The 25,818-nt window shown below is 40.5% G+C and overlaps 1 protein-coding gene across 1 annotated transcript; it reads left to right on the top strand.

Annotated features, from left to right (window-relative positions):
- The first annotated feature begins 157 nt into the window (after window positions 1–157).
- On the top strand, window positions 158–25,369 carry col1a1b (collagen, type I, alpha 1b). The gene is made up of 51 exons (XM_041815274.1): window positions 158–381; window positions 1,891–2,085; window positions 2,612–2,634; window positions 2,831–2,860; window positions 3,613–3,705; window positions 4,061–4,129; window positions 4,234–4,278; window positions 4,491–4,544; window positions 4,924–4,977; window positions 5,501–5,554; window positions 5,649–5,702; window positions 5,792–5,845; window positions 5,941–5,985; window positions 6,088–6,141; window positions 6,505–6,549; window positions 6,660–6,713; window positions 9,121–9,219; window positions 9,309–9,353; window positions 9,438–9,536; window positions 9,633–9,686; window positions 10,285–10,392; window positions 10,613–10,666; window positions 10,766–10,864; window positions 10,973–11,026; window positions 11,143–11,241; window positions 11,407–11,460; window positions 11,557–11,610; window positions 11,705–11,758; window positions 11,878–11,931; window positions 12,210–12,254; window positions 12,365–12,463; window positions 14,302–14,409; window positions 14,876–14,983; window positions 15,301–15,354; window positions 15,462–15,515; window positions 15,662–15,769; window positions 16,546–16,599; window positions 16,692–16,745; window positions 16,836–16,997; window positions 17,087–17,194; window positions 19,294–19,401; window positions 19,612–19,665; window positions 19,837–19,944; window positions 20,043–20,096; window positions 20,568–20,675; window positions 21,161–21,214; window positions 22,108–22,215; window positions 22,421–22,703; window positions 22,791–22,978; window positions 23,268–23,510; window positions 24,805–25,369. Exons 1-51 carry the CDS (start codon window positions 300–302, stop codon window positions 24,949–24,951), a joined length of 4,341 nt encoding a protein of 1,446 aa, XP_041671208.1. The 5' UTR covers window positions 158–299; the 3' UTR covers window positions 24,952–25,369.
- Window positions 25,370–25,818: the final 449 nt, after the last annotated feature.

Below are 25,818 nucleotides of genomic sequence, written 5' to 3'. Positions count from 1 at the left end.
CATCCACGTTTGAGCTGAAACGTGAACTTGTTTGACATGTTTTAAGACGGCCCCCCTCTCTGATGAAGGAGGGACTCTCACTTGAACATGTACAAGTTATTCTGTGCGCACAGGACCTCCCCAAATGTTCTGGCATATAAAAGCCTAGCTAACTCATTTGTTTAGGCAGTAGGGAGTTTCTGCTAGGGTCTGGATTGGAGTTATACGCAGACCGGACCCTACCGTGTATGAGTGGTGTCTGAGGAGAAAAAGAGGATTCCCCCCCTATCGCAAAGAATCTACATGTCTAATATTTAGACATGTTCAGCTTTGTGGATATTCGGTTAGCGCTGTTGCTCAGCGCAGCAGTGCTTTTGGTCAGAGGTCAAGGCGAGGATGATAGTAAGTATAACTTTAACACTTTGATTTGAGTTGTTTTGGGACTGTGGCACCCTCAGGATGTGGATAGCCGTAAGGATGCTGGAGCTGATCATCCTCTGCAGGATACCCGAGTCCATTAGGCAAAGATTTGGAGAGCTTATTGTGCAGCGAGGCGTTTTGGTGGTGTGTCGGAGATTTTGGAAGCGAATAGGGATTTTTTTTTTTAACTGTGCTCTTCTCCCTGACGCGCACATACGCGCTCACGCGTGCTGGAGCGCAGACATGAGGGGAGCAGCTGCACTTTCTCTGATGCGCAATGACAGGACATTGAGTGCAAAGGGAGTTTACGCAAAGAAGAACAATAAAGTTAATGAAATGTCGCAGATCCATTTGAGAAGCATTTGATTAAGTTATGTTTTAAGGGACTTTTCACCAGTTGCAACACTATTCCACCCCACTCTCCCAGTATGTGCCGAAGTCCGTAGATCGTTGTGCTTTGATTTTTCCGTGATTGTTTCGCCACTTATCCATTAAAAGCGAGAGGGAAAAGTTTTGGAGAAAAGAAACGAGATGACGATTAGACCTTTAGCCCTTTTCAGGATTTTACGCATACACTTTAATGGACTTGCACATGAAATTTGACATTTGTTCCTTTCTGTATTAAACTAGACTAAGAAACATTTAATAAAATGACAATGGAAAAATCACCAAAGTCTGACGTCGACTGCTCCATAGTCTAGACATCAATTAATCACCATCCTGAGGAGGGTGCGGAAAAACTTCTTTAGTGGGCTAACAGCGCCTCTTAGTGGCCAAATCTGACATTTTCTGCATCCATCCTCCAAAGCCTCGGTCCTCCCACCCTCAATGCCCAACCTCACCTCCAACAGCCTGAAATGTAATTAGGGCCTGCTGAAATTTTCCACTCCTGGTGTTGTTTTAAGGAGTTTGTTATCAAAATGTTGATTGTAACTTTTACTACATTGACTCTTGTGCCGACCAAAACCTGGGCTAGCATTTACAAGGCTAAATAACACAAATCTTCTTTAATTATTAAGACTTTGTAAGAAGCTTTGTCCAATTTAAAAGGTCAGACAACAGATTAATTTATACATGACTAAAATACTGGTATGTTTTAAAGTGCATCTAAATGAAGCCATATTTAAGTTTGGCATTCACAGATTGAACACCAGATATAAAATTCAAGTTCAAAAGGCCACTGTAAGAAAATAAACTTCTAAACAAAGACCTTAACCTAGAGAACACTAAACATTAGCCTGGCTAAATAATCATGGCGCTGAATGTTTTGCTGTTTTGTAATCAGAGTCTGATGTCTGATCTTCACTCAATGTGCACATCTGGTTCACACATGATGCACATCTTTGCAGCTGCTTGACTTGACTCATGATATGTTTTTACTCATGCCCCCCTATTTTTTGGCATTTCTAACACAGACCCTAGGATGCTTGCTGTATTTTAAGTTGTTTATTTGATTTGATTTAACTAAACTCACCGTTTTCCTCCTCTCAGGCCCATTCGGCAGCTGCTCATCAGAAGGACAGTTGTACAATGATAAGGATGTATGGAAACCAGAGCCCTGCCGGATCTGCGTCTGTGACAGCGGAAACGTCTTGTGCGACGAGGTGATCTGCGAGGACACAACTGACTGCGCCGACCCAATCATCCCAGACGGAGAGTGCTGCCCTATCTGCCCTGACATTGATGGTACTTCACCTTCATCCTCCTCACCAAATCTGTGTTTTTTTGGCGCCACCTAGAGCCACCTACCGCAGCTTTGGCCACAAATGGACTTGGGGGTCCTAAGTCTGCCTACTTTCAGGAGGAATTAAACTCCAAAAGAATCGCTTTGGATTTACTTTTTATCCATTTCATTTTCAATAATCACTCCTTTAATATGGATTATACCTGCTCTTTGGCGAAGCCTGGCATGCAAATATAATCTTCCAGCAGGCCTACCTATGCTAAGAGGGTTCAACAGGGCCTATACATGTCAAGCTTGCTAAAAAAAAAAAGAAAAAAAGATAATTTCACCACATTTGATGTTTAGAACTGGCCATATCAGCTTTTGATATAGTTATCAAATAAACATATTTATTTCATTCTTTTTTATCTGTCCCAGAAAGCACCTTTATACGCTAAATTCTTCAATATTTTATCATTTTGAAGTCACATCTGTGTCTCATAAATCTCCGAGCAGTGCTGACATTTTCTTTTTCTTCTGTTGATTCAGAGATACCTGTGGATCCTCCAGAGGTACTTATGCTCTACTCTTTACCTTTGATTGCTCCTGAAAATGATAAATGTCATACTACTGTCTCTTTGAGCATGCTGTCATGATGCAGTGTGATTTATCATTATACTTGTTTTCCTGATAATGCAGTCATTTTTATGATTGGATGAAAAATTTTCTCTATCTTAACTGCCCTTTTTGTTTTGTTTTGTTTTCCAGAAGGGACCACCTGGCCCCAAGGGAGACAATGTAGGTTTAACATCTTTAACTCTCCTTTTCCCTCATACTTGCTAAAAAAATCTTTTCTGACTTATAATTCATATAACTAATATGGTTGTTTGAAACATAAAATCACTGTTTACATTTGCTGTAAGGGCAAACTGAGTCTGCAAAAAGACTATTTTGGTTCATTTTTTCAAATACTTTATATATTTAACCTATCAGAAGTGTGACTGCTAATAAAAACACAATAACATGCCCCTGTTGTGATGGTTGGCATAGCTTCATTACAAATTACAACCAATTCAACAGCAACATTTAGATTTGTTTTACCAATAGCCAAACAAAAAGGTAGAAATGCCATCTGAAATTTGCCTACATTCTGATTGTATCCCTTAAAGCTTTACAAAACTGTGGAAAAGCTTTAGTGATGCAACTTTTGTTGTTGACCTTTCATAACAAGGTCATAAGGTCAAAAGTCATACAAAGTTCAACAGTCAAATGAGGGAGTTGTATTAAAAAATCTTCATATGTGAGTGAAAAGCAACATTGCTATCATCATTTTTATTCACAACAGACTGGAAACTCCTCATAAATATAACTAAAATATTAAAAGGATACTTATGCACATGCTTGCTCGTCAGATGACTCAACATATGCTTCATTTCACACCAAAACAAGCCATTATATCCTCCTTGCTGTAGCATGAATTACATTCTTCAATACCTCAAATTATGAAATGAATTGTTCTAACCAGCTGTGTCTGCCTGTCTTGTCTACAGGGCCCTCCTGGACCTCCTGGCAACGATGGACTCGATGGAGAGCCTGGCCTTCCCGGACCTCCCGGCCCCCCTGGCCCCCCTGGCCTTGGCGGAGTGAGTATCTCCAAATCACAACATCCAGGAAGTCCGGAGTTATAATCAGTTGTAGACTCAGGTTTAGAAAAAACGGATGCATCTTGAAAGTTAAAACATCTATTCCTCTAGACAACCTATTTCCACTTTTGTGCAAATTCTACCCCAAATTCTTAAAAAAGATGATCAAAAGGCAGTGCAAATGAGGTTTTATGCAAGAAATAATACACAGGAATTCCATAAACCAATCACTCAATAAGTATTTGTGAGAAGAAAACACCTAATGTGATGATTTATGTGTCATTATTCCAAAATATGATACTATTAAATGTATTCCAGTGCTAAGTAACTTATTTTTTACCATCTTCCCTTACAGAACTTCTCTCCTCAAATGAGCTACGCAGACCCCTCTAAATCATCCGGCCCACCTCAGCCTGGCCCAATGGTACGTAGGCTTTACTCTTTCTTAACTGCACTGCATATTTGTTTGCAGAGTAATGTTGCAGTCAAGTAATAAATAATTAATGGTTTTCTTTCTTGCATCAACAGGGTCCCATGGGTCCTCGTGGTCCTCCTGGACCTTCCGGCTCCTCTGTAAGTATCCCTTATCAATCACAGAACAGATAAGATTCCTTTGATTGTACTAAATCAGAACCCTTGCACCCTTTTCACTCCGTTAATGCAAACAGCTGTGTTGCATAAGCAATAAAGCTGCCTCTGATTGTAATTCTGACGATACTCTTGACTTAGCATATGCATAAATGCAATTGATGCTGTGTTAATTGCTTGGTCTTGTCTTCCAACAGGGTCCTCAGGGATTCACTGGCCCTCCAGGAGAGCCTGGTGAGCCTGGAGCTGCTGTAAGTATAAGAAAATGTGTCAATGAAACACTTTTTCTGATGTCAGCTTTGTTTCCGTTAGCCTCAGTTAGCAAGGAAACCCACTAGTCTGCATAGGTTTTGAAAAAGTCCCACTTTACTTTATTGCTTGCTTTAATTTATGTATTTATTGTATTTTATCTGTAAAGAGATCACTCCTAATTTTACACATGAATAATGACATTTTATGAATTGTGATCTAAAAGAGGATTTTATATACAGTTTCTTGTTTGTCAAGTTAAAAGCAGCGCTGACCCACTGACACGCATCTGCAAACACCACTTTTGATACTCATGCATGCAATCTTCTTTTTTTCAGCTTAACTTCATTTTTTAAACACTTACATTATGTGTTTTTTTAGGGTACCATGGGTTCTCGTGGTGCTGCTGGCCCCCCTGGAAAGAACGGAGATGATGTGAGTGACTTATTAATTGTTATCTACACCTCATTATAGCATACTTTCCTGGATTTTTAAGTTACATTCATGTATAGCCTTAGAAAAGACTTAGCTCCATTAAGCCATTACAGATATTAAATAAAAGTCATTATTTCAGTTGTCCTTGCTGTTGTTTAGTAGCACAGCTGTTGTCTTTGATGCTGAAAAATCCAACCTTTTTTTCAGTTTTAGTAAGAAAATCTTACATTTTAGTCTTTCGATTTTAATTGATTTGAAATGGCCTGATGAAAATGCTGAAAAAAAATCATCGATTTTTAATGTCCAGCTGTTCAGCACTAACATTTCGCTCTTGTTTTAGCCACCATGACAAAAACTAAACTCACTTTTAGTCAGAGTTTTTATCATCACATATTTAATCTTGGCTAGTCTTAGTCGTGTCTCCTTCAAGGAAAGGTGGTCGACTAACATTGTCAGCCATAGTTTTAGCCTACGAAATGAAAACTGTGTAACACATACTGACTGATTCCTCTTTCTTCATCAGGGTGAGCCTGGCAAACCCGGTCGCCCTGGTGAGCGTGGAGCCGCTGGCCCTCAGGTAAGAAAAGCCCAGTGAGGACATAGATAAGGAGATGATACAGTTTTGTCTTGCATGTTGTTTCTGACACATATCTCTTCTTTTGCTTCCTCAGGGCGCCCGTGGATTCCCCGGAACCCCTGGACTCCCCGGCATCAAGGGACACAGAGTGAGTCTGAAAGGCGCCAAATCCAACTTTTTCAACATCTTTAGTTTTGTGATGTGCTATTTTGTTGACTTGATTGATGTGGCTTGCAGGGTTTCAATGGTCTTGATGGAGCTAAGGGAGATGCTGGACCCGCTGGACCTAAGGTATGACAATAGGGAGTACTCTTTCCCTCTAAAGCAGTAATCTGGTTACAAAATGAACAAGAAAAGTTATGTTTTTCATCTTTGTTTGTCTATAGGGAGAGCCTGGTGCACCTGGTGAGAACGGCATGCCTGGCACCATGGTACGTTTCAATGTCATCACAATCTATTAGTTTACATTAATATTTGTTTACAGAAACATAGATTTCAGACACAAAGCTTTAAATCAAATTTGTCTTTTCCAGGGAGCTCGTGGTCTTCCTGGTGAGAGAGGACGCCCTGGACCTCCTGGCCCAGCTGTAAGTGCTGCTTTTTATGTCCAAGAGTTTATTTTTTGGCATTTAAAGCTGCTTTTAAAACAAAATGCTCTTGTTTTTAGAAACTGGTATTTGATCTTTCTAAGCTGTATTTTGTTTTTTTTAGGATTTTTATGCCTTTATTTGATTGGACAGTGGAAAGAGTAGGGAATCAGGAAGAGAGTTTGGAATGACAATCAGGAAAGGAGCCACGGGTTGGAATTGAACCTGGGCCTTTTGCTTAGAGTACTTTAGCCTCTGTACATAGGAAGCAGTTGAAACCACAAGGCCTGGAGATTTGTCCATGTTTTGAACCCATTCCTGCGAATAACACAAAATAAATTTAATCTGCTTTTTTCTTTGTAGGGAGCTCGCGGTAATGATGGCAACACTGGTGCTGCTGGACCTCCTGTAAGTATGATCCTACCTCTGAAATTCATAGAGCATAGCCTTTGCTGTGGTCCAATACTTCTCTGTAGCTTTCCATGATATTTATAGATATTTTTCCCTTTATATTTCAGGGACCTACTGGACCTGCTGGCCCCTCTGGATTCCCTGGTGGTGCTGGAGCTAAGGTAAGTGTCCAACTTCTACATAAAATTGAGCATAAAACCAGAGGCTAGGTTTGTAGCAATGAGATTTTAACATGGAATTAAATTACACCCTCTTTTGGTCCTTAACATTGTTAACTGATGGGGAGCAAAAACCCACACACAAACCATTTTTTATTTGCCACACAGCTTTCAAAGGTCAAACAGCATTTCCACCATTACCAGACCCCACCTCTGTACGTGCAGGCTTTAGGAGAGACAATGCTGATACTGCCCAACCTAAAAACTGCGTTTGACGGTCCTCCTAACCAAAAGGGAACTCTCCATGAAGCCAACCTTACTTATTCGTGCAAAAAAACCCCGATAAATGACAAAGACGGCACAAGAATATGTGATGGTAAAAAACAGTACAGAAAAGGAACAGCCATGGTCAGAGGCCTGTTTGGTCTAAAGCTTACCAGCGTTGGGATAGGCTGCATTCACAATTTAGTTAAATCAGATCACTTTATTTGTCAGAGGACGGTTGCAGAGGCATGCAAAGTAGCAAGCAAATAAAGAAATTATTTATATTGATTTATGACACTATTCTACATTAATAGCCCATCTTTTCTGTTGTATTCACCTGATTCACTCTCTTAATATCTGAACTCTAGGTGTTTTGATGTGTAAATAGACTTTTCACTGTGCAGCAACTGTTTGAAAACTTCCCAATTTTAATCTGACTTGTGGCTTATCTTCTCTGTTATGCAATGCAAGGAAAAACAAGGAAAGTTTACTAACAGAGCACCATTCATGTAAAAAGCAAAGAGAATAAAAAAAGAAGTAGAAAAATGAAAATGTGTTTAAATATCCTCAAATTGGGTGTCTGCTCTCTGCACCTTGCCATAGTGCTCTGAAGTCTGACTACAGAGTCTTACCTTACCAACAGACACCGATTCACCATCTGGTCTTGTCTAATCAAAATGGATTCTGTTTTAAAAAACCCACATCAGAACATCTTCTTGAGAATTCACGCTCATAGTCTGGTACATCCCTAAGCTAATCTGAAAACTCACCGCATTGTTATTTGTTTCCCAACAACTGAAACCAGCCTGATACAGTGCATGTCAGGTGAACAGTGCAACCACCAGATGGCATCAGTAGACCTCTAATGGCATCCTACCTCTGCTGTATCCCCCTCCCCTTCCCCAGCTGCATCCATCAGTGAGGGATTTCTTAAGACATCCTGTAACTCTTACCTACTATGAAGTCATTCCCACCTGATGTATTATTGATCAAACGAGGAGAATCCCAGTCTTACATAAGACTCTTATTTACCAGCAAAAAGATACAAATTCAGATAGTTTAAGTGGATAAATCTGTGTATTTTAAGTTTAATGTGGGGTCTCTCTTTGGACTCTTCATTTGAAGATTGATAGATATACTTAAGGACCCCAAACAGGGATATAAAAACACTCAAGGAACTTAGAATGCAATGTAATGCTTTTGAGAAATAGTAGAAAAATCGTTCTCAGTTAAATGGATAAACAAAAACAATGAAATACAATTTTACTAGTATTGGCATGTCTGTATCATGTAATGGTTGTGTCGCAAAGAGCATCAGAACATTTGTAACATTAAAAGACAGCAAAGAGATAATAAAGTAAACTATATTTAGATATGATACCTAACAAAACAGAGAAAAGTATTAAAAGTTGATATATCAATTTAGCAACAAAATAAGACTTTTCAAAATTATTTGAATGTCTTGAAGGCCAGGGAAAAAGTCCTATATTTTGTTGCTGTTTTTACTTTTTATATTTAAGATGATAGCTTGTAGGCTAGTTTTTCCTGCTTGTTTTTACGTTTTGATTAATCATTCATTTTTATTTTTACTTTAGGCTGCTTAAGGAAAAATCAGAGCTTCCATTGTCAGCTGATTTATGGTTTTTTTTATCACATTGTATAGAATGCTTTAAGAAAGCTAAAAGAAGCAACACTGCCAGCATTTTCTTTTGGTCTTTTGACATATTTATCCTAAGATAAATTAAAAATATATACGTGACAGTGTCAGCAGTGTAACAGGTCAGAGATTGAAGATACAATAAGAGAAAAATGGTATTAAAAAGTATTAAACTTAAAGTCTGTATACACCATGTTATACTACTGTCTTGCTGCACCTTTTCGATGGGAACAGATTCATGAGCTGGTTTTCCTTATCACATTGGATCTCTATGATAATTCATTTTAGAATGTTCCCAACGATTTAGCCTCACAGTTTGCACTGACTGTTTTAGACCCAGCCATAAGCTGCCCCTGAAATCCCTCCAGGGCTGCTGTGGAGAAGTCCTCTCCCTGTTTTTACACATAATCTCTTCATTAGTTGTTAATTATATTAATTATAATATTCAAGCTACACAGATTTCTAAACCCTTATTGTTCCTCTTCACAGGGAGAGACTGGTGCTCAGGGAGGCCGTGGATCTGAGGGACCCCAGGGAGCCCGTGGTGAGCCCGGTAACCCTGGACCTGCTGGACCTGCCGGACCTGCTGTAAGTAGATAATTCTGTTCCTTCTACATTTGTGTCAGAATTGTAAAAAATAAAATTAAAAACAACATATTTCCTTATTCTCTCAACAGGGTGCCCCTGGATCTGATGGTTCTGCTGGTGCTAAGGGATCTCCTGTAAGTATGGAGATGACTGATAATGCATTCAGAGTTTTCATACAACTAGGAGTTCTCCGACCCCTTTATGTCTTTATACCTTAGGGTGCTGCTGGTATTGCTGGTGCTCCTGGTTTCCCTGGATCTCGTGGTCCTGCTGGAGCTCAGGGAGCTATTGGTGCTCCTGGTCCCAAGGGTAACACTGTAAGCTGATTTTGCTATTTTTGATACCATAAATCATTGCTCTTCAGTGTTAATGAGACCAGGGATGTGATATGACATATATGTTTCTGCCAACAGGGTGACCATGGTGCTCCTGGTCCTAAGGGAGAGCCTGGTGCCAAGGGAGAGCCTGTAAGTTTTAAAATCCACACTTTCCCTTGTTTTATTTTTGTTTGAGTTAAGGCAGGGATGGGAAACTTTGGTCACTGAGAAGGCCACATTAAATTTATTCTCTCTGCCAGAGGGCTAAAGTCATACAAATGATGAGCTATTCTCTTTTTCACAATTACAGTTATTTATTATGTAAATGAAGCATTGTTATATGCATTTGCATGATGAAAGCAATATAGTTGGGCCTTTTGTTAATCAGCTTAACACAGAATTTAATCCAATTTTTACCGCTTTTATAATACAGTGAAAATATTAACCATCTTTCTGATCTATTTTTACACAAACATATTTAATAATGCTTATAAAATGTTTCTACAGCAACAACTACAGTCAGTTATGTCTCTTATTTCTTATTAAGATATAGAATTGTTTCTATTTGTCATGTTTTCATTGCAGATTTTGTCATGTTTTCATCACGTTTACAATTTCTTGATATTCATAATTGACTTGTGGGCCACACTGATCGAGGCCAAAGGCCTCATGTGGCCCCCAATCTGCCAGTTACCCACAGCTGATCTAAGGAAATATGTTTTCTAATGTCCTTTCTTTCTTTTTTAAGGGCCCAGCTGGAGTTCAGGGACTTGCTGGCCCCTCTGGTGAGGAGGGAAAGAGAGGACCCCGTGGAGAGCCTGGTGGTGCTGGACCTCGTGGACCCCCTGGAGAGCGTGTATGTTTCTTTTTGCATTACCATTTAATGTAGTTTTGATAATTGTCTTCATAGTAATGAAACATCCATTATCCATTTTGAAATCCTTAAATATCAGGTCCTGCAAAGCATTCTGCACAGTTGCAGTTTGTTGAATTCCCAGGGGGATTTCCTCCTAGAGTTTGAGTTTTTTGTCAGCACAGTTGTTGACTCTGTCTGTGTTTGTTTGTTTTTCCATCAGGGTCCCCCTGGTGCTCGTGGTTTCCCTGGTTCTGATGGAGGTGCTGGTGGCAAGGTGAGTCTACCAAATGAGTCAATTAGAAAAATATTGTTACTTTATTGAGTCAGATGAGCTATTCTACATGTTGCTGACTATTTGTCACTTTTCCAACAGGGTGCCCCTGGTGAGCGTGGTGCTCCCGGTGCATTGGGACCTCAGGGAGCCACTGGTGAGTCTGGAAGCCCCGGAGCTCCTGGTGCTCCTGGATCCAAGGTTAGTTCTGCATCAGGTGTCCCCTGGTGCACTGCAGACTGTGCAGTTTCTGTATGTTTGTGTTTGTAATCACTGAGTCTTCAAGTTAAATGCATTCCCTCTCCCCAGGGTGTGACCGGTAGCCCTGGAAGCCCCGGCCCTGACGGCAAAGCTGGACCCGCTGTAAGTCTCTGAGAGTCATGCCTTTAATACTATTTTTGATACGGCTGTAAACATTACATTCAAACTAAGTGGGGGAGCCAGTAGTCTGTGCTAATAATTCTCATGTTGAACTTTAGGGTGCCACTGGACAAGATGGACGCCCTGGACCTCCTGGCTCTGCTGGATCTAGAGGACAGCCTGGAGTTATGGGATTCCCTGGACCCAAGGGAGTTGCTGTGAGTTAGCTCATTTTGTAAAGTATCCTTGTTAGTTTATAGATAGCTTATGTATTGCTGCATAAACACCCAAAAATGAGTTCAGCATGATATCAGCTACATCTAATATAGTGACTTAGAACCTTCAGTAATGCAGATGTAAGTGTAGACTTCTTTTCTGAACAGGGTGAGGCTGGTAAGGCTGGAGAGAGAGGACCCTCTGGTGCCACCGGTGCTGTTGTAAGTACTTTTGCATAAATTTCTTAAGAAATAAAACTCAAACAGAAATGCTGTGCCCTGTGTAACAAACAGTTTGTGTGATGCTTTTCTATACAGGGTGCTCCTGGCAAAGATGGTGATGTTGGTGCTCCTGGACCTTCTGGCCCTGCTGTATGTACCTCTTCCCCTTATTCTAAGAAACCAGCACATTTAAGTAGACCAGTTCAAAAGATTTATAACTCATCTGTTTGTTTCTTTCATTCAGGGACCTGCTGGTGAGAAGGGAGAGCAGGGACCTGCTGGTTCTGCTGGATTCCAGGTAGGTATTTGATGTCATATCAGTAGTTTGACTATTGCCTGTTCTTGCCTGTGTAGGCCTGCTATGTGTCCTAATTTTGCTTTTTAATGCTAATTTTCCCTTCTTTTATTATTGTGCAGGGTCTTCCCGGACCCCAAGGTGCTACTGGTGAGACTGGCAAGCCTGGTGAGCAGGTAAGAGAAATGCTAAGTTGAAGTTATTTCATACCTGAGCTTTCCTCCCATATGGAGGCTTTTTAACGAAGCCCAAGACTTAGTCATTGTTTAAACTAGCGTACAAGTTTTTTGTTAAAAAAGTCAAATAACACTTCAAAGACAACGTAAGTGCCTACTGAAAATTATATACACCGGAAATATTTTAATATAGTCAGGATTTTTTTTTTTAAATTATTTTCAAGAATCATTCATTTTTTTGTTTCCTTACGCCTTCTCCCCTCTTCCTTGTTGTTTAGGGTGCCCCTGGTGAGGCTGGAGCCCCTGGCCCATCTGGATCCAGAGTGAGTATCTGCTCCATTCATGAACAACTCATTTTTTATGAGTGAAAAATAGACTTCAGTAGGTCTTTGGCTTAGAACCAGGTATGACTGAGGTGTTATATCTTGTTTAGGGTGACAGAGGTTTCCCTGGTGAGCGCGGTGCTCCCGGTGTTGCTGGCCCAACTGGACCTCGTGGTTCTCCTGGCCCTGCTGGTAACGATGGACCCAAGGTGGGTAAACAGTAACTCTAAGGTGGAGGTCTCTGGCACAATTTTTGCGGAAAGATATCTGTCCAGTTCAAAACCAAACATATTCACATAGTGTTTATATTTCAGAAAAATAGTACTACTAATAGTATTAATAATGCTATTTGGAACTTAAAGATTTTGATTTGTTAAGGTAGTGCAGAAAGTACCAAAAATTGATAGAATAGAATTGATAAAACAGTTCTGCAGCTCTGTAAATACTGAAAATACTCAAAAATCTTTGAGAGGAAAATTTGCTCAGTCACCTGTGGACTACCTCTGTAAGTTCTTGTAAGTTTCTGTTAAATCCAGAATATTAACCATACCAGTATGTAAGATGCACCCTATTTTGGGGATTTCACCAAGGGAAAAAATGTAAAATTTTTTCCATTTACGATTTCTTTTGCATTCAGCTAAATCCAAAGCATATAGTGTCTGTGAAGATGTGTAGCTCTTTTAGTACAACCTGTTTTCCCCATGTCGAGTTTGCAGTCTTGCTAGCTACCTGTATAGTAGCCTGCTTAGATAGACTGCCTGGCCAAAAAAAAAGTCGCCACCAAAAAAAGGTCACACACTCTAATATTTCGATGGACCGCCTTCGCTGTGGCATTGTTTCGATAAGCTTCTGCAATGTCACAAGATTTATTTCCATCCAGTGTTGCATTAATTTTAATATTGATGATGGGAGAGTCTAACCACTGTGCAAAGCCTTCTCCAACACATCCCAAAGATCCTCAATGGGGTTAAGGTGTGGACTCTGTGGTGGCCAATCCATGTGTGAAAATGATGTCTCACGCTCCCTGAACCACTCTTTCACAGTTTGAGCCCGATGAATCCTGGCATTGTCATCTTGGAATATGCCTGTGCCATTCGGGAAGAAAAAATACATTGTTTAAGAAATGAGAAGTTACTCATTGCATCAGCTGGGGTTAAATAACTTGTTGCCAGCTGAAAGATAATTGCCCATGCAGTATCCAATAGGAGGCTCTTACCTATTTGCTTAGTTAGATCCAGGTGGCAACATTTTTTTTTGGCCAGGCAGTGTAGTTTAGTGCTGACTAAAAGCCTGCAAGCTGTGCTGCCCATCTCTGCTGGTTAATTCTTGCCTTCATTTTAGGAATCTTTTCAATCAAACCAGCCCAGCACAAGGTTTATTGACTTAGCAGTATACCCAAATGTTCAGGAAATCTAAGATTGTGACCTAATGGGGGGGAAAAGCTGTTAAAAAGTGGCGCCATTAGTCTTGTTAATCTGCATCTTAGCATTGCTTGCAGCAGTGAAGCAGGTGAATTTTTAGTCAGCCATAGTATGATGACGGAAGGAGTGACAGGGCTTATCTCAACATTTTATACGGGTATATTGGTCACATCCATAAAAAGATGCAAAAAAAAGGTATTCAAAATGTGTGTTCCAAACCATTTTATAATGCCTCTGTGATTTGACCCATGTTTCAAGTCTATAAATTTTTGAAGCTGCTTGTGAAAAAATGTGAATTCAGTGTTAACAAAAGACAAATTTAGAAAAGAATAAAAAAGAGGACAAATCTTCCTTTACAACTTTTATTATTACTTTTTTCCCTCATCACCAAAATCAATCTTGAAAAACATTAACCCATTAATTAAAATTCTTCAACTTATCATGTTCTGGTTTCACTAGAAACAACAAAAGAATACATTAAGATAAATTTGTTACACAAGTATACACATAGACAAACATAGTATAGAGTATGTACACCATATTTGCATTAATCTTACACTGTTTTGATTGTATGTCATATTATACTGTATAGTGTTTACTAATTTCATATTTTTGCATGTGTACAGGGAGAGCCTGGTGCTGGTGGTGCCCCCGGTGCTGCTGGAGCCCCTGGTATGCAGGGAATGCCTGGTGAGCGTGGAGCTGCTGGTCTGCCTGGTGCCAAGGGAGAGAGAGTAAGTAAAGATTGATTGCATCATCTAGTTTTCCCATTTGGGCCTAATTTTGGCAAACCAGTCAACTGGTTATTGTTTTTGTAATTTTAAGAGCATACGAGAGACAATATAGTTTGTTCCATTGGCTTAAGATGTTATTTTCTGTGAGTGAGATTAATTTTCCAAGTTATCTAATGAATTCTCTTGATTAAGATTGTCGTAGCTTAGGGGTTACCATGGGTGACAAGATCTTGCATTGCTTTTCTTAATCAACATGCAAGGTTTAAATAAATCTTGATTTTTTGAAACCACGAAGATCCAAATGTCAGTGATACAGCCATTCAAGCTTGTCTAGGCCAGGGTGTTTACTATTCTTGAGAAATTCACCTATAAATGTAAATCAGACACATATCCTAGTTCCTGCAGCTTGTTAGGGAGGTATAATATTTCTTAAGTAATCATCTTTATACATTTTCTCTCTCTTTAGGGTGATGGCGGTGCCAAGGGAGGTGATGGTGCCCCCGGCAAAGATGGTGCTCGTGGTCTGACTGGTGCTATTGGACTCCCTGGACCTCCTGGTGCTCAGGGTGAGAGGGTAAGACAAGACAAAACTTATTTCTTTACCAAAAAAGTCAACAATTCATTTTCTTTGAATTGCTCCCTTAGAATTCTTCCTCTATACATGTGATGTGTTCAAAGATTTTTAGAAACGTGTTAGAACTTGCTTAAAGCCACTGCATGCTAATCTCATGCAGTATTATATGAATACAAGCAAGTGTGCCTTTTTTATTTGAAGTATTTTTGCTCTATTATGTTATTTCTTATGCAACTTTTACATATGAAGACATCATAGTCAAAGATGCCAAGTATCTGAGTATGCTAACCTTCTTTCTTCTCAAACTCTGGTTTTAGGGAGAGTCTGGCGCTGTTGGTGTTGCTGGACCCACCGGTCCTCGTGGTGCCCCTGTAAGTTCTTCTCCAAGCACATCTGATTTAGCACTAGAAAACAACATAGGATGTACTTTTTAGACTCTACCATGACAATGGACCTTATCTCTTCATGACTTTCACAGGGTGAGCGTGGAGAGGCTGGACCTGCTGGACCTGCTGGATTTGCTGGACCTCCGGTAAGTATCTCAAACTTTACATTTAAACCCATCACTGGTTTGATTTTTGCAGATTTAGATGCTTTACTGTGATAAACTTACATCACAGTTTACATGTATGGTAAAGCATGGGTTTAATTGTTTCCTCTTTTGCTTTCTTACCTCAGGGTGCTGATGGTCAACCTGGTGCCAAGGGTGAGAATGGTGACACTGGACCCAAGGGAGATGCTGGTGCTTCTGGACCCGGCGGACCTGTTGGAGCAGCTGGACCTCAGGTAGGCCCAAACATCACGCTAATAAATATTGAAAGGAAAATAATTATTATATATTATTTAAAATGTCCCAGTAGCTGTGGCATACTAATGTCAGCCTGCTACTGTGGTTGGATTAATTCTGTTTTTTTTAGGGCCTTGCCACACCTAGTAGTGTCCACTCACAGTGGTATTTGGCGATCCACTGTAGCTGATTTGCGAGCCAGCCAGGGGCACTGCAGTTATTAGAACTTGCAATGGCTCTCTAAGCTTTTCTATTTTCTTCCTGGTTGGCTGTTTACGCCCATATTTCCTTTAGATTTTATTATGGGCCATTGGTCAAACAGCAAGCTTGTTTAGTTCTTCTCCTTATTATCCTAAGTGTTCAATACCTCTTTGGAAACCAAGTCAATCTAATGTCTGTAACTGACTTGGAGAGGAAATGATCCATAATCATCAAAACTGCAGGCAGACGTTGCTATCGCTTTAGTGTTTTTTTTATATTTGTCCCCTTTAGTAAAGGTTTGATTTTGTGTTTTCAATTGCAAAAATAAATGTATGCCATTTACATGCATACAAAACATTAGAGTATTTTCTATTATATTAATGAAAAAAATTACAGCATACATATCAATTTCTTTACTGTTGCCGTGGTAAAAGATCTGAGTACAGAATCAACAAGGAAAGTAAAGGTTTTTGATAAAGGACCATATGTTACCATGCTTTTTTTCACTCCTGTGTCTAAAAACAATCCGATTTTTCTTTTTCAACATATAAATTGTGTTTTTTTTAACCAACAGGGACCTGCTGGACCTCCTGGACCCAAAGGTGCTCGTGGTGGTGCTGGATCCCCTGTAAGAAGCCTTTCAACATTAGATTTTTTTTAAAGAGTGAGACAGAAGTGGTGCCTTTTCTTACCCCTTTTCTCTCTCTCTAAATTTTTTAGGGTGCTACTGGTTTCCCTGGACCTGCTGGCAGAGTTGGACCTCCCGGCCCTGCTGTAAGTATTTTTCTGATCCGCGCAAATCAGCACTAACTAAAGTTATATTGCAAAAAAGTAATGATAAATCCATATATTTTTGTTCTGCAGGGATCTGCTGGACCCCCCGGACCCGTTGGACCTGGCGGCAAAGAGGGAGCAAGAGGAGCTCGTGGTGAGACTGGAGCTGCTGGTCGCCCTGGTGAGGCTGGTGCTGCTGGAGTTTCCGGACCTACTGGAGAGAAGGGATCTCCTGGTGCTGATGGAGCCCCTGTGAGTTTCCTGTGTAGATAATTAATCACGGGGAGTTTTTAAATTTCTATTAAGTGTCTGCTCACTGGATGTTGCATTGTTGTGCACAGGGTCCCATTGGTATCCCCGGACCTGGTGGTATGGCTGGACAGCGTGGTGTTGTAGGTCTCCCTGGACAGCGTGGAGAGCGTGGTTTCAGTGGTCTGCCTGGACCTTCTGTGAGTGCTGATTGTAATCAGGGATTTCTGAGAAGATACTATTTAGGGATGCTTGTCATTAGGGCTTGGTAAAATGTGAAGTTTTAAGATGTATCAATATGTTTTCAATGTTGAAATGTCCTGGGTCATCTCTTTACTTCTTTACTGTTATTTTAATACTACAAGAAAACTCCCTGTCGTAAAATGCCTCACGTCACAAACACATTTGCACCAGTACCTACATTTTATACCTTTTTTCAGTTTTTGTTAATTTTCATATTTATTGTTTAATACATGTAAATTGAGAGCAAAGCTAAATGGAGACAGCTTCCGTGTTGTATGAGCATACTTGGCTTATACAGCTGATTCTGATTCTTGATGTGAAAAAATAGATACCAGGCCCAATGCGCTGTAATTTGAAGGTAGTAAATGGATTTGAGATTGTATACTTTTTTCAGCCATCAGACTACTCAAAGAGCTTTTACACCACAGGCCAAACTTATCCATTAATGCCACACTCTCATGCTGTTGGTGGATGTCGTTACATAAAGTGGCTCTCAGTATCAGCTAATCCTATCATCAAGGCCGCCCAATAAGGAGGTATCCTGGGCCCAGCCACACTGGGGGCTCATGGAGGTCAGCAAGATCATGATCCATTGTAAAGTTAAGCTGTGATAACAATATTTTTTTCAACCTGAATAATAACCACTCTTATCAAGCGACACATATTTTTAAAAATGTGCTTCTCCCCTTTTCTTAAGAGTATGAAAGTGTCAAAAATATCTTCAAAGTGGGGCTAATGGGTTAACAAAAGCAAAAAAATAGGCAGAAATTGGCAAATTGGCAGAAAAGGTGAAGAAATAGGGTTAGAATATCAAAGGAGGAAAAATACAAAGTGGCACTAATTAGATCAAATAGACAACATGGGCATAAAAAGTGATGAAACAGGAATTTGGGATTGGATTTTTGCAGATATTTGGTATTTGCAGATTTATTTTAGCTGATGCCGATATTTAAATATGTTTTTCAGCCCTCAAAACACAGTTTAACCCTTTAAAGCCTGTTCTATCATATTTGATAAATACCTTTATGATACCTCCATCTAATCAATATGATCAATAAATTACTAAAACTTCCAAAATTCTGAATACAAACTGATAAATGATAAAAATCCCCTAAAGTGGATTATCAGTTACCAAAAACACCTAATGTATCAAATGAGGTACAAAAAATATAGATGCTAAATTTTATGGAAATTTAGATTTTTTGGGGGATTTCAGTAGAAAGTGAAATAAACATTTCAGTTCCAAAAAATGAGAATTTTCTGGCTATAATTTATGTATTCAGGCTTTAAAGGGTTAAAGTTTGAAGAAAGAGGAAAAGTAAAGAAAAAGGCCTCAACTGACATAGGTTTGTTGGTCCAGCATAAAACTCCGCTAATTTATTAGTATAGATGGCCAGAATTTACAGTTAATACATGCTGATATTCACTGTCAAAATATCAGATGTAAATATTGATGGGACTGCCAGCTTCCCATTCTCAGGGACTGTTCGGAGCCCAGCAAAATCTGTGGGAAGACTTGCCTGTCATACACATAACATGCCGCTGACACAACAGTAGTTGCAGTTTGGGGCTCAGTGTCTTGCCCAAGGATCCATGACTGCAGAAACTGGGGATGGGACCCCTGACCTTCAAGTTGAGAGTCAGCAGTCATGTTTTGAAGTGTCTTCTGGCAAGATACTGAACCCCAAATTGATCACACTGCTGTGTCAGAGGTGTGTCAGTATTTAAGGATAGAATTAACTGATACTGATGTACATTTCACCTAGCAGCATCCACTATCACTGTGTAAACATGGTGCAAATTGGTCAATTAGGACCTGCTATGCAAAAGCGCTTTGAGTTGACTAGATGACTAGAAAAGCACTAAAACTCATATTTTTGTTACTTACATTTTCCTATTTCAGTTGATCCTATTTTAGGCGCAGTTATTGGTTATTTATTATATACTTTCGTAATCATTTTATGCTCTTTTGTCAAGCTCCATCTTAGTTCTGTGAACAACCTGGCACCAGAACTTCCATCAGGATTAGTAAACTTTATCTGATGCTTTTTCTCAGGGTGAGCCTGGAAAACAGGGACCTCTTGGACTTGTTGGTGAGCGTGGACCCCCTGGACCTGCTGGACCTCCTGGACTCTCTGGTGCTCCTGGAGAGGCTGGTCGTGAGGTAAAATCAGCTGTAAACTTTCTTAGAATCAAAGAATAGTCATTAGCCAGAGCTGTTTTAAACACTGCAAGGTCACCTACACAAATATTCAGATTTCATTATTTATTGACAGTTTTTATTAGCAGTGGTAAACGGTTAGCAGAATGGCTTCCCTAGCCAGAAGCTAACCATTAAACTTTACGATTGACCATTTTTGCTGCTCGCCCACAGGGATCTCAGGGTCATGATGGTGCCCCTGGTCGCGATGGACCCACTGGACCCAAGGTGAGTTTCTTCTTCTTCTGATCTTCTTCAAGCCCCAATGATAGAACTTCCAAATGTCATATTTGACACGTTTTGCCTGTTAATTTCTAAAGTCCTGTGTAGTTATTAGATAATAGCATGAATTAGCCTTTAGCTGCTTAGCATTCCTTAACTGGAGATTTGCTTCTATAGGGAGACCGTGGTGAGTCTGGCATGGCTGGACCCCCAGGAGCCCCTGGTGCACCTGGAGCCCCTGGAGCTGTTGGCCCATCTGGCAAGACTGGTGACCGTGGAGAGTCTGTAAGCCCATCTTGCTGCTCCGCCTCATTCTCTTGAAAGAGAAACTCTTGTTTGGGATTTTAATCTAATCTGACTTTATGCTTTCATCATTTCTTCAGGGTTCCGCTGGTCCTGCTGGCCCTAGTGGTCCTGCTGGTGTCCGTGGCCCTGCTGTAAGTTCATCCTCATTCAGTTTAAATCCCAAACATATAACGTCAACACATTTTGATGCAGTGTTTCAGTCTTGGGTGGACTGATAGTGGTCTGAACCTTGCCTGGCATGGCTACAAAATGTCTCATGTCATTATTGTCACAATGTGAGCATTCACAACAAACATATGTCTGACTATACCTCAAAGAATAAGTACAGTTATTTTATGTAAACAAGCTTTTTCACTCAGCATGCATACATATACCTGTAAAATAGATATCTGGGTATAATGCCAGTGCCATGATAATGCACTAGCTATCAGCAACCCTCAGATTAACTGGAACCAATTAAGCGTTAAAAAATGCATGTTGATATAATTTTGGATTCAGGACCGATTTCTTGCAAACCCAGGTTTTATTTAGCAAACTGAACAATGTTATTGCACAGAGCAGATTTTGTCATAATGGCAGGCCTCTCTTGTTTTCTCATTCAGGGACCTGCTGGAGCTAAGGGAGACAGAGGAGAGGCTGGTGAGGCTGGAGACAGAGGCCACAAGGGACACAGAGGATTCAGTGGCATGCAGGGTCTGCCTGGACCTGCTGTAAGTAACTGTTCAAAAGTGTCTGCAAAAGCTGTGACCACTTTTATCAAACCCTATATTGGAAAAAAAATACTTTTTTGAGCTGTCCCAGCTCAAACAGAAAAAAACAACTGTCCTTCCATTTCAAATACATCAGTTGGCTTATTTACACCATTTCCAATAATGTCACAAACCCTATAAAAGCAAAGTTCCACTTCATCTACATGTAAAATTATTAAGCACTAAAGATGCTTTTATTCACGCTTCTGAAAGCAGTCATCTGGAGGCTTGGCTTTAAGCACGCCAAACCTCAAGGCGCCCCCTTGTGCTCAGCCCTTGAACTACACATACATACAAATAAGAGCCAAAATAAAATCTACATTTTGGCTCCAACTGAGAATGAGCTCAGCATTCAAGCAGGCTCAGCTGATTTTTCTTGTTTGATTTTATAGTAAAGTACTCCCCTCTTGAATGCTTCAGACATTTATTTTTTTTCTCTGTTGTAGGGATCTGCTGGAGAGAGAGGACCCGCTGGTGCCTCTGGACCCGCTGGACCAAGAGTAAGTACATCTGTTGGAAGCAGTTTGGCTCACAAACCATGACTCACTACAAACTTAGTGACTGGAGACTCTGTCCTTAGAAATGCAGCTAGCAACAACATTAGAATAGCGAGTAAAAGCAACCCATTTTATTAAATTGTAGCACATTTTCCATCTTTGTCATATGTACCCCTTAATAGGCTAAAATCACACATTAGAAATTTAAGGCCATTAAAAAAGTCTTAAAAATTCTGATTTTTACTTGTGAGAGGTCTTCAGTTTTAGAAGGTACATAGGCTCATTGTCCAATTTTTGTTTTCTAACAAACCTTATATGATTTTTAATAATCTTCCTCCACAAATTGTGGCAAAAATAATCTCCATAATTCCAGAAATTCAGTATTAGGATATTCTAAATTTCCTGGGGAAGGACCCTCAAAAATCTAATTTTATCTGACCCCCTGTAAAGAAATACTCTCTCTACTTTTATTGAAGCACTAGTCCAGTTCTCTAACATCTGGGCTACCAAGTTTCACACTAAAAAATCCTTGCAGCTCAACTTTATTTTGACAGGACAAAATTAGCTGTCTGAATACAACAGTTTCAAACAGCCATACCATTTTTACTCATCAGGCCTTCGCAGAACTTCAGGATTTTATGAAGTAACACCTCTTTTAGATCACATTTGTACGCGCAAAATCAAAAGGGGGTCTCTCTTTCCTGTTCAGGTAGACCACACAGCTCACTAAGTCCAGTTTCCCATGGAATATTTTTGATTTGACTTCATACTGTGTCCAGACTTTTCAGGGAGGTGTAGTGTGTGATTAGCCGACACATGTTCAGAATGACACATGCACATAAAGATTTTAAAGCTGCTGAATCCTCATAAGTGTTCCTACAACTTTTTCTCCATAGGGACCTGCTGGAAGCAGTGGCGTTGCTGGTAAGGATGGCATGAACGGTCTGCCTGGACCCATTGGACCCCCTGGACCTCGTGGTCGCAATGGAGAGATGGGCCCTGCTGTGAGTTGAACTATGATCTTAATTTTTACAAATACTGAGACATAAGATAGCATTTCGGTTTTATCTCAAAGATAAACATGCCATACAAACATAGATCTCCTGACTGATGCTACTCCAACAAGGCAATGACTTGACACACCTGATGCATGTGTTCAAAGACTCAGAATGTTTCTACTGTTACTGAACTAATAGTGTCTTTATACAGGGTCCTCCTGGACCTCCTGGACCCGCTGGACCACCTGGAGCTCCCGGAGGTGGATTTGACTTTGTCAGCCAGCCTCTTCAGGAGAAGGCCCCTGATCCCTACCGTGGTGGCTACCGCGCTGCTGACGACCCCAACGTGATGCGCGACCGTGACCAGGAGATCGACACCACCCTCAAGACCCTGACCCAGAAGGTTGAGAAAATCCGCAGCCCTGACGGTACCCAGAAGAGCCCTGCCCGCATGTGCCGCGACCTGAGGATGTGCCACCCTGAGTGGAAGAGCGGTGAGTGCAGATCAGAGCCTCAACACAGCTTTTAGATGAAAAATAACAGGAATATGAGCTCAAACTAAAACTGCTCCTCTGCTTCAGGCATGTACTGGGTGGATCCCAACCAGGGCTCCGCTCTGGACGCCATCAAGGTCCACTGCAACATGGAGACTGGTGAGACCTGCGTCTTCCCCAGCAAGGCCACCATCCCCATGAAGAACTGGTACACCAGCTCAAACAGAGAGAAGAAGCACGTCTGGTTCAGCGAGTCCATGACTGGTGGATTCCAGGTAAGATGTTGGTGTGATTTATACATGTGTTTCAGTTTCACTGACATCAGACAGGAAGAAGAAAACAGAAAACAACACTTTCACATAGTTTTATTACCATCTTTAATACCTACTTTCTTTTTAACTGAAGTTGTAATGGGCTGAATAATTTGGTGAAATTTGATATTCATGTAGGAATCAAATTATTGCATTCATTATTGTCTTCTAGAAATCCTAATAAAATGTGGGATCACTGAATATGCGCAGTTCACACAGCAAAATTAAAAACCTCCCTTCTCCTTCCCTGCAGTTCCAGTATGGTGTCGATGGAGCTGATCCCGAGGACGTCAACATCCAGATGACCTTCATGCGCCTGATGTCCAACCAGGCCTCTCAGAATATCACATACCACTGCAAGAACAGCATCGCCTACATGGACGCCGCCACCGGCAACAGGAAGAAGGCTTTGAATCTCCAGGGCTCCAACGATGTGGAGATCAGAGCTGAGGGCAACAGCCGCTTCACATACACCGTCAGCGAGGATGGCTGCACGGTGAGTTTGCTAAAACATGTTAAATCAGTCTGAAAGTCAAGACTTTTGCAACACAGGGGAAAACACTGTATTTCGCATTCAATCAGGAAATCATCTTTGTATTGTAGGGAATTTTATCAAAAGAGCATGTCTAGACTGGGATCAGGGATGCACATTAGGGATGTGTGCAAATAGCGGGCTAAACGTTTAAAATCCCTTGGTGGAAGGTGCCGGTATTACGTGTTTGTCACGGTCTAACGCTCCTAAACTGCAAACCAGCTGCTTGCCACTGGTAGCTGTTCTTAACAGCTTCTGTCTTATTACCATAATGCTCTTTACTCTGATGCAAACAATGGTGAGCTAACAGCATCAATAGCATCTCATGGGAACAGTGCAGTTTAGCTCTATTTTGATCTGAAAAATTGGTATAAAGATGTCCAGAGGCTGTAACTGAAACAGCAAGGGATGATATTCAGCACAGGAATGTGGACGTTAACCTGCAAAGAAGCCTCAGTGCTGGTGCTTGCACTGCTAACTCTAGCCACATTATGGAAACCAATTTTGCACCATTACTGAGGGAAGGTGTGTTACAGAATTTGTTTACTTGACTTTCGACTAGAAACACTGCTATAGTTTGTGTTTGATAAGATGTGAAATTATTCGTGCAGGAACATCCCTTAGCACAATATAATCGATACAGTATCAGTATGAGCAGATAATAGCTTAAAAGAGTTAAATATTATATGCAGGAATGAACAGTTCTGCTAATACTTAGCTAATATATTGGCTGTACATATCAGTGGAATCTATGAGTATACTACATTGTTTCAGCATTTAATTTACTGGGTTTTATCCAGAACTATGTATATCAGGGTTGGTATTGATATCAGCAAAAATGAGCTTGCAAACTGGATACCATCAAAATCTGACAGCATGCATCACTGACATGAACTCACCTCCCATGCGTTGGTGCCAATTTAGTTCAACTGATAGCGCAGACTTAAGAGGCTAAAGTCCTCATGGTGCTGGCTGCAGGTCCAAGGCCTGACCCTGACAATGTTTGGGTTTTTCCCCACTCCCTCTCTTCAGCTGTCCTGTCCAATAAAGGCTTTCCAAACAACACAAAAACAAATGAAATAATCCAGTATGAGCACAGCACTAAGTAACGTTCAGCAAATTTATAGTGGCGAGAAAAACTTCCATAACCTCATATGTTGCACCATCTACCAAGACTGTGTTTAGGGTGATAAGCAGCAATATTTTGAACACGCTACTGAGCAACCTCTAACCTCTCTCTCCCTCTTCTCCTCCACAGTCACACACTGGCACATGGGGCAAGACAGTCATTGACTACAAGACAACGAAAACATCCCGCCTGCCCATCATTGACATTGCTCCTATGGATGTTGGTGGACCTGATCAGGAGTTTGGCGTCCAAGTTGGCCCTGTTTGCTTCTTGTAAAAATGAAAGAAATATGGACATGACATTGTTGTTTTTTTTCTAGCAGTCATCTCTAAATCCTTTTTTCTATGCATTCAAAACTCATTCGGCTGCCATTGGTCCACATGCTTAAAACCACTCCACTGAAGACGGTGTTTATTTTTTATTTTCCCATCATGAGAAGATGATTTTTGGACTGCTACTTCAACCAACCACAAGGACACTTTAAAAAGAATCTTTTGTTCCCACTGGCAACAAGAAAATAATATATGTACTTGTGTAAAATTTCCCCCTGGAGATTGAGAAAAAAAAACAGAAACATCCACAAACGCAATGAAACACAGGTGACTTTTGCCATTTTCTACCACTGCGGGAAGGACATTGAAAACAACAAGTGAAATGTACCATTTTTCTGGTGTTAAATAAATTGTAAAAAGTGTGAAGTGTCTTCTTGTGCTAAATTTGTGGAAAGAAAAACACCTGAATGTTGCTCAAACATAGAAGCTCACTGTCATTACAAAAACGTAGATGGCTACCTCATAACAAGAAGTCACCTTGAGCTTTTTTCTTAACTGAAAAGGGTTTATTTTACACGAGTCTAATGTGGGGAAATCAAACATCATTCAAAGGTGCTATTACCATTTTAATGAGGTGTTTGATGGCGAGACTCTCGCTGTCATATTGTTATTATTGCCACTAATGCCTGCAGAACCTTTGGTGCTACTAAATTGACTTGTTGTCTATGCAGTGCAATTGTTTTCTTCTTAAGTGTTGGTTCGAAAGAAGAGGTCCTCAGAAAAAGGTGATCACTGCAGATGTTATGCATGCAATCATGTCTTTGTAGATAAAAGCAAGTGACTCTGGTTTAACATCATCTCCCTGCTCATG

This window comes from Cheilinus undulatus, linkage group 20 (assembly GCF_018320785.1).
Source record: "Cheilinus undulatus linkage group 20, ASM1832078v1, whole genome shotgun sequence".
Lineage (NCBI taxonomy): Eukaryota > Metazoa > Chordata > Actinopteri > Labriformes > Labridae > Cheilinus > Cheilinus undulatus.
This window is presented reverse-complemented; position numbering and strand designations above follow the sequence as displayed.

Bases quoted from the DNA above. Each gene is read 5' to 3' on its own strand.
- col1a1b (XM_041815274.1), top strand. From the start codon at position 300: ATGTTCAGCTTTGTGGATATTCGGTTAGCGCTGTTGCTCAGCGCAGCA. The intron at 5,846-5,940 runs GTATGACAATAG...GTTTGTCTATAG, and splicing joins CTGGACCCGCTGGACCTAAG to GGAGAGCCTGGTGCACCTGG. The intron at 22,704-22,790 runs GTGAGTGCAGAT...CCTCTGCTTCAG, and splicing joins CCACCCTGAGTGGAAGAGCG to GCATGTACTGGGTGGATCCC.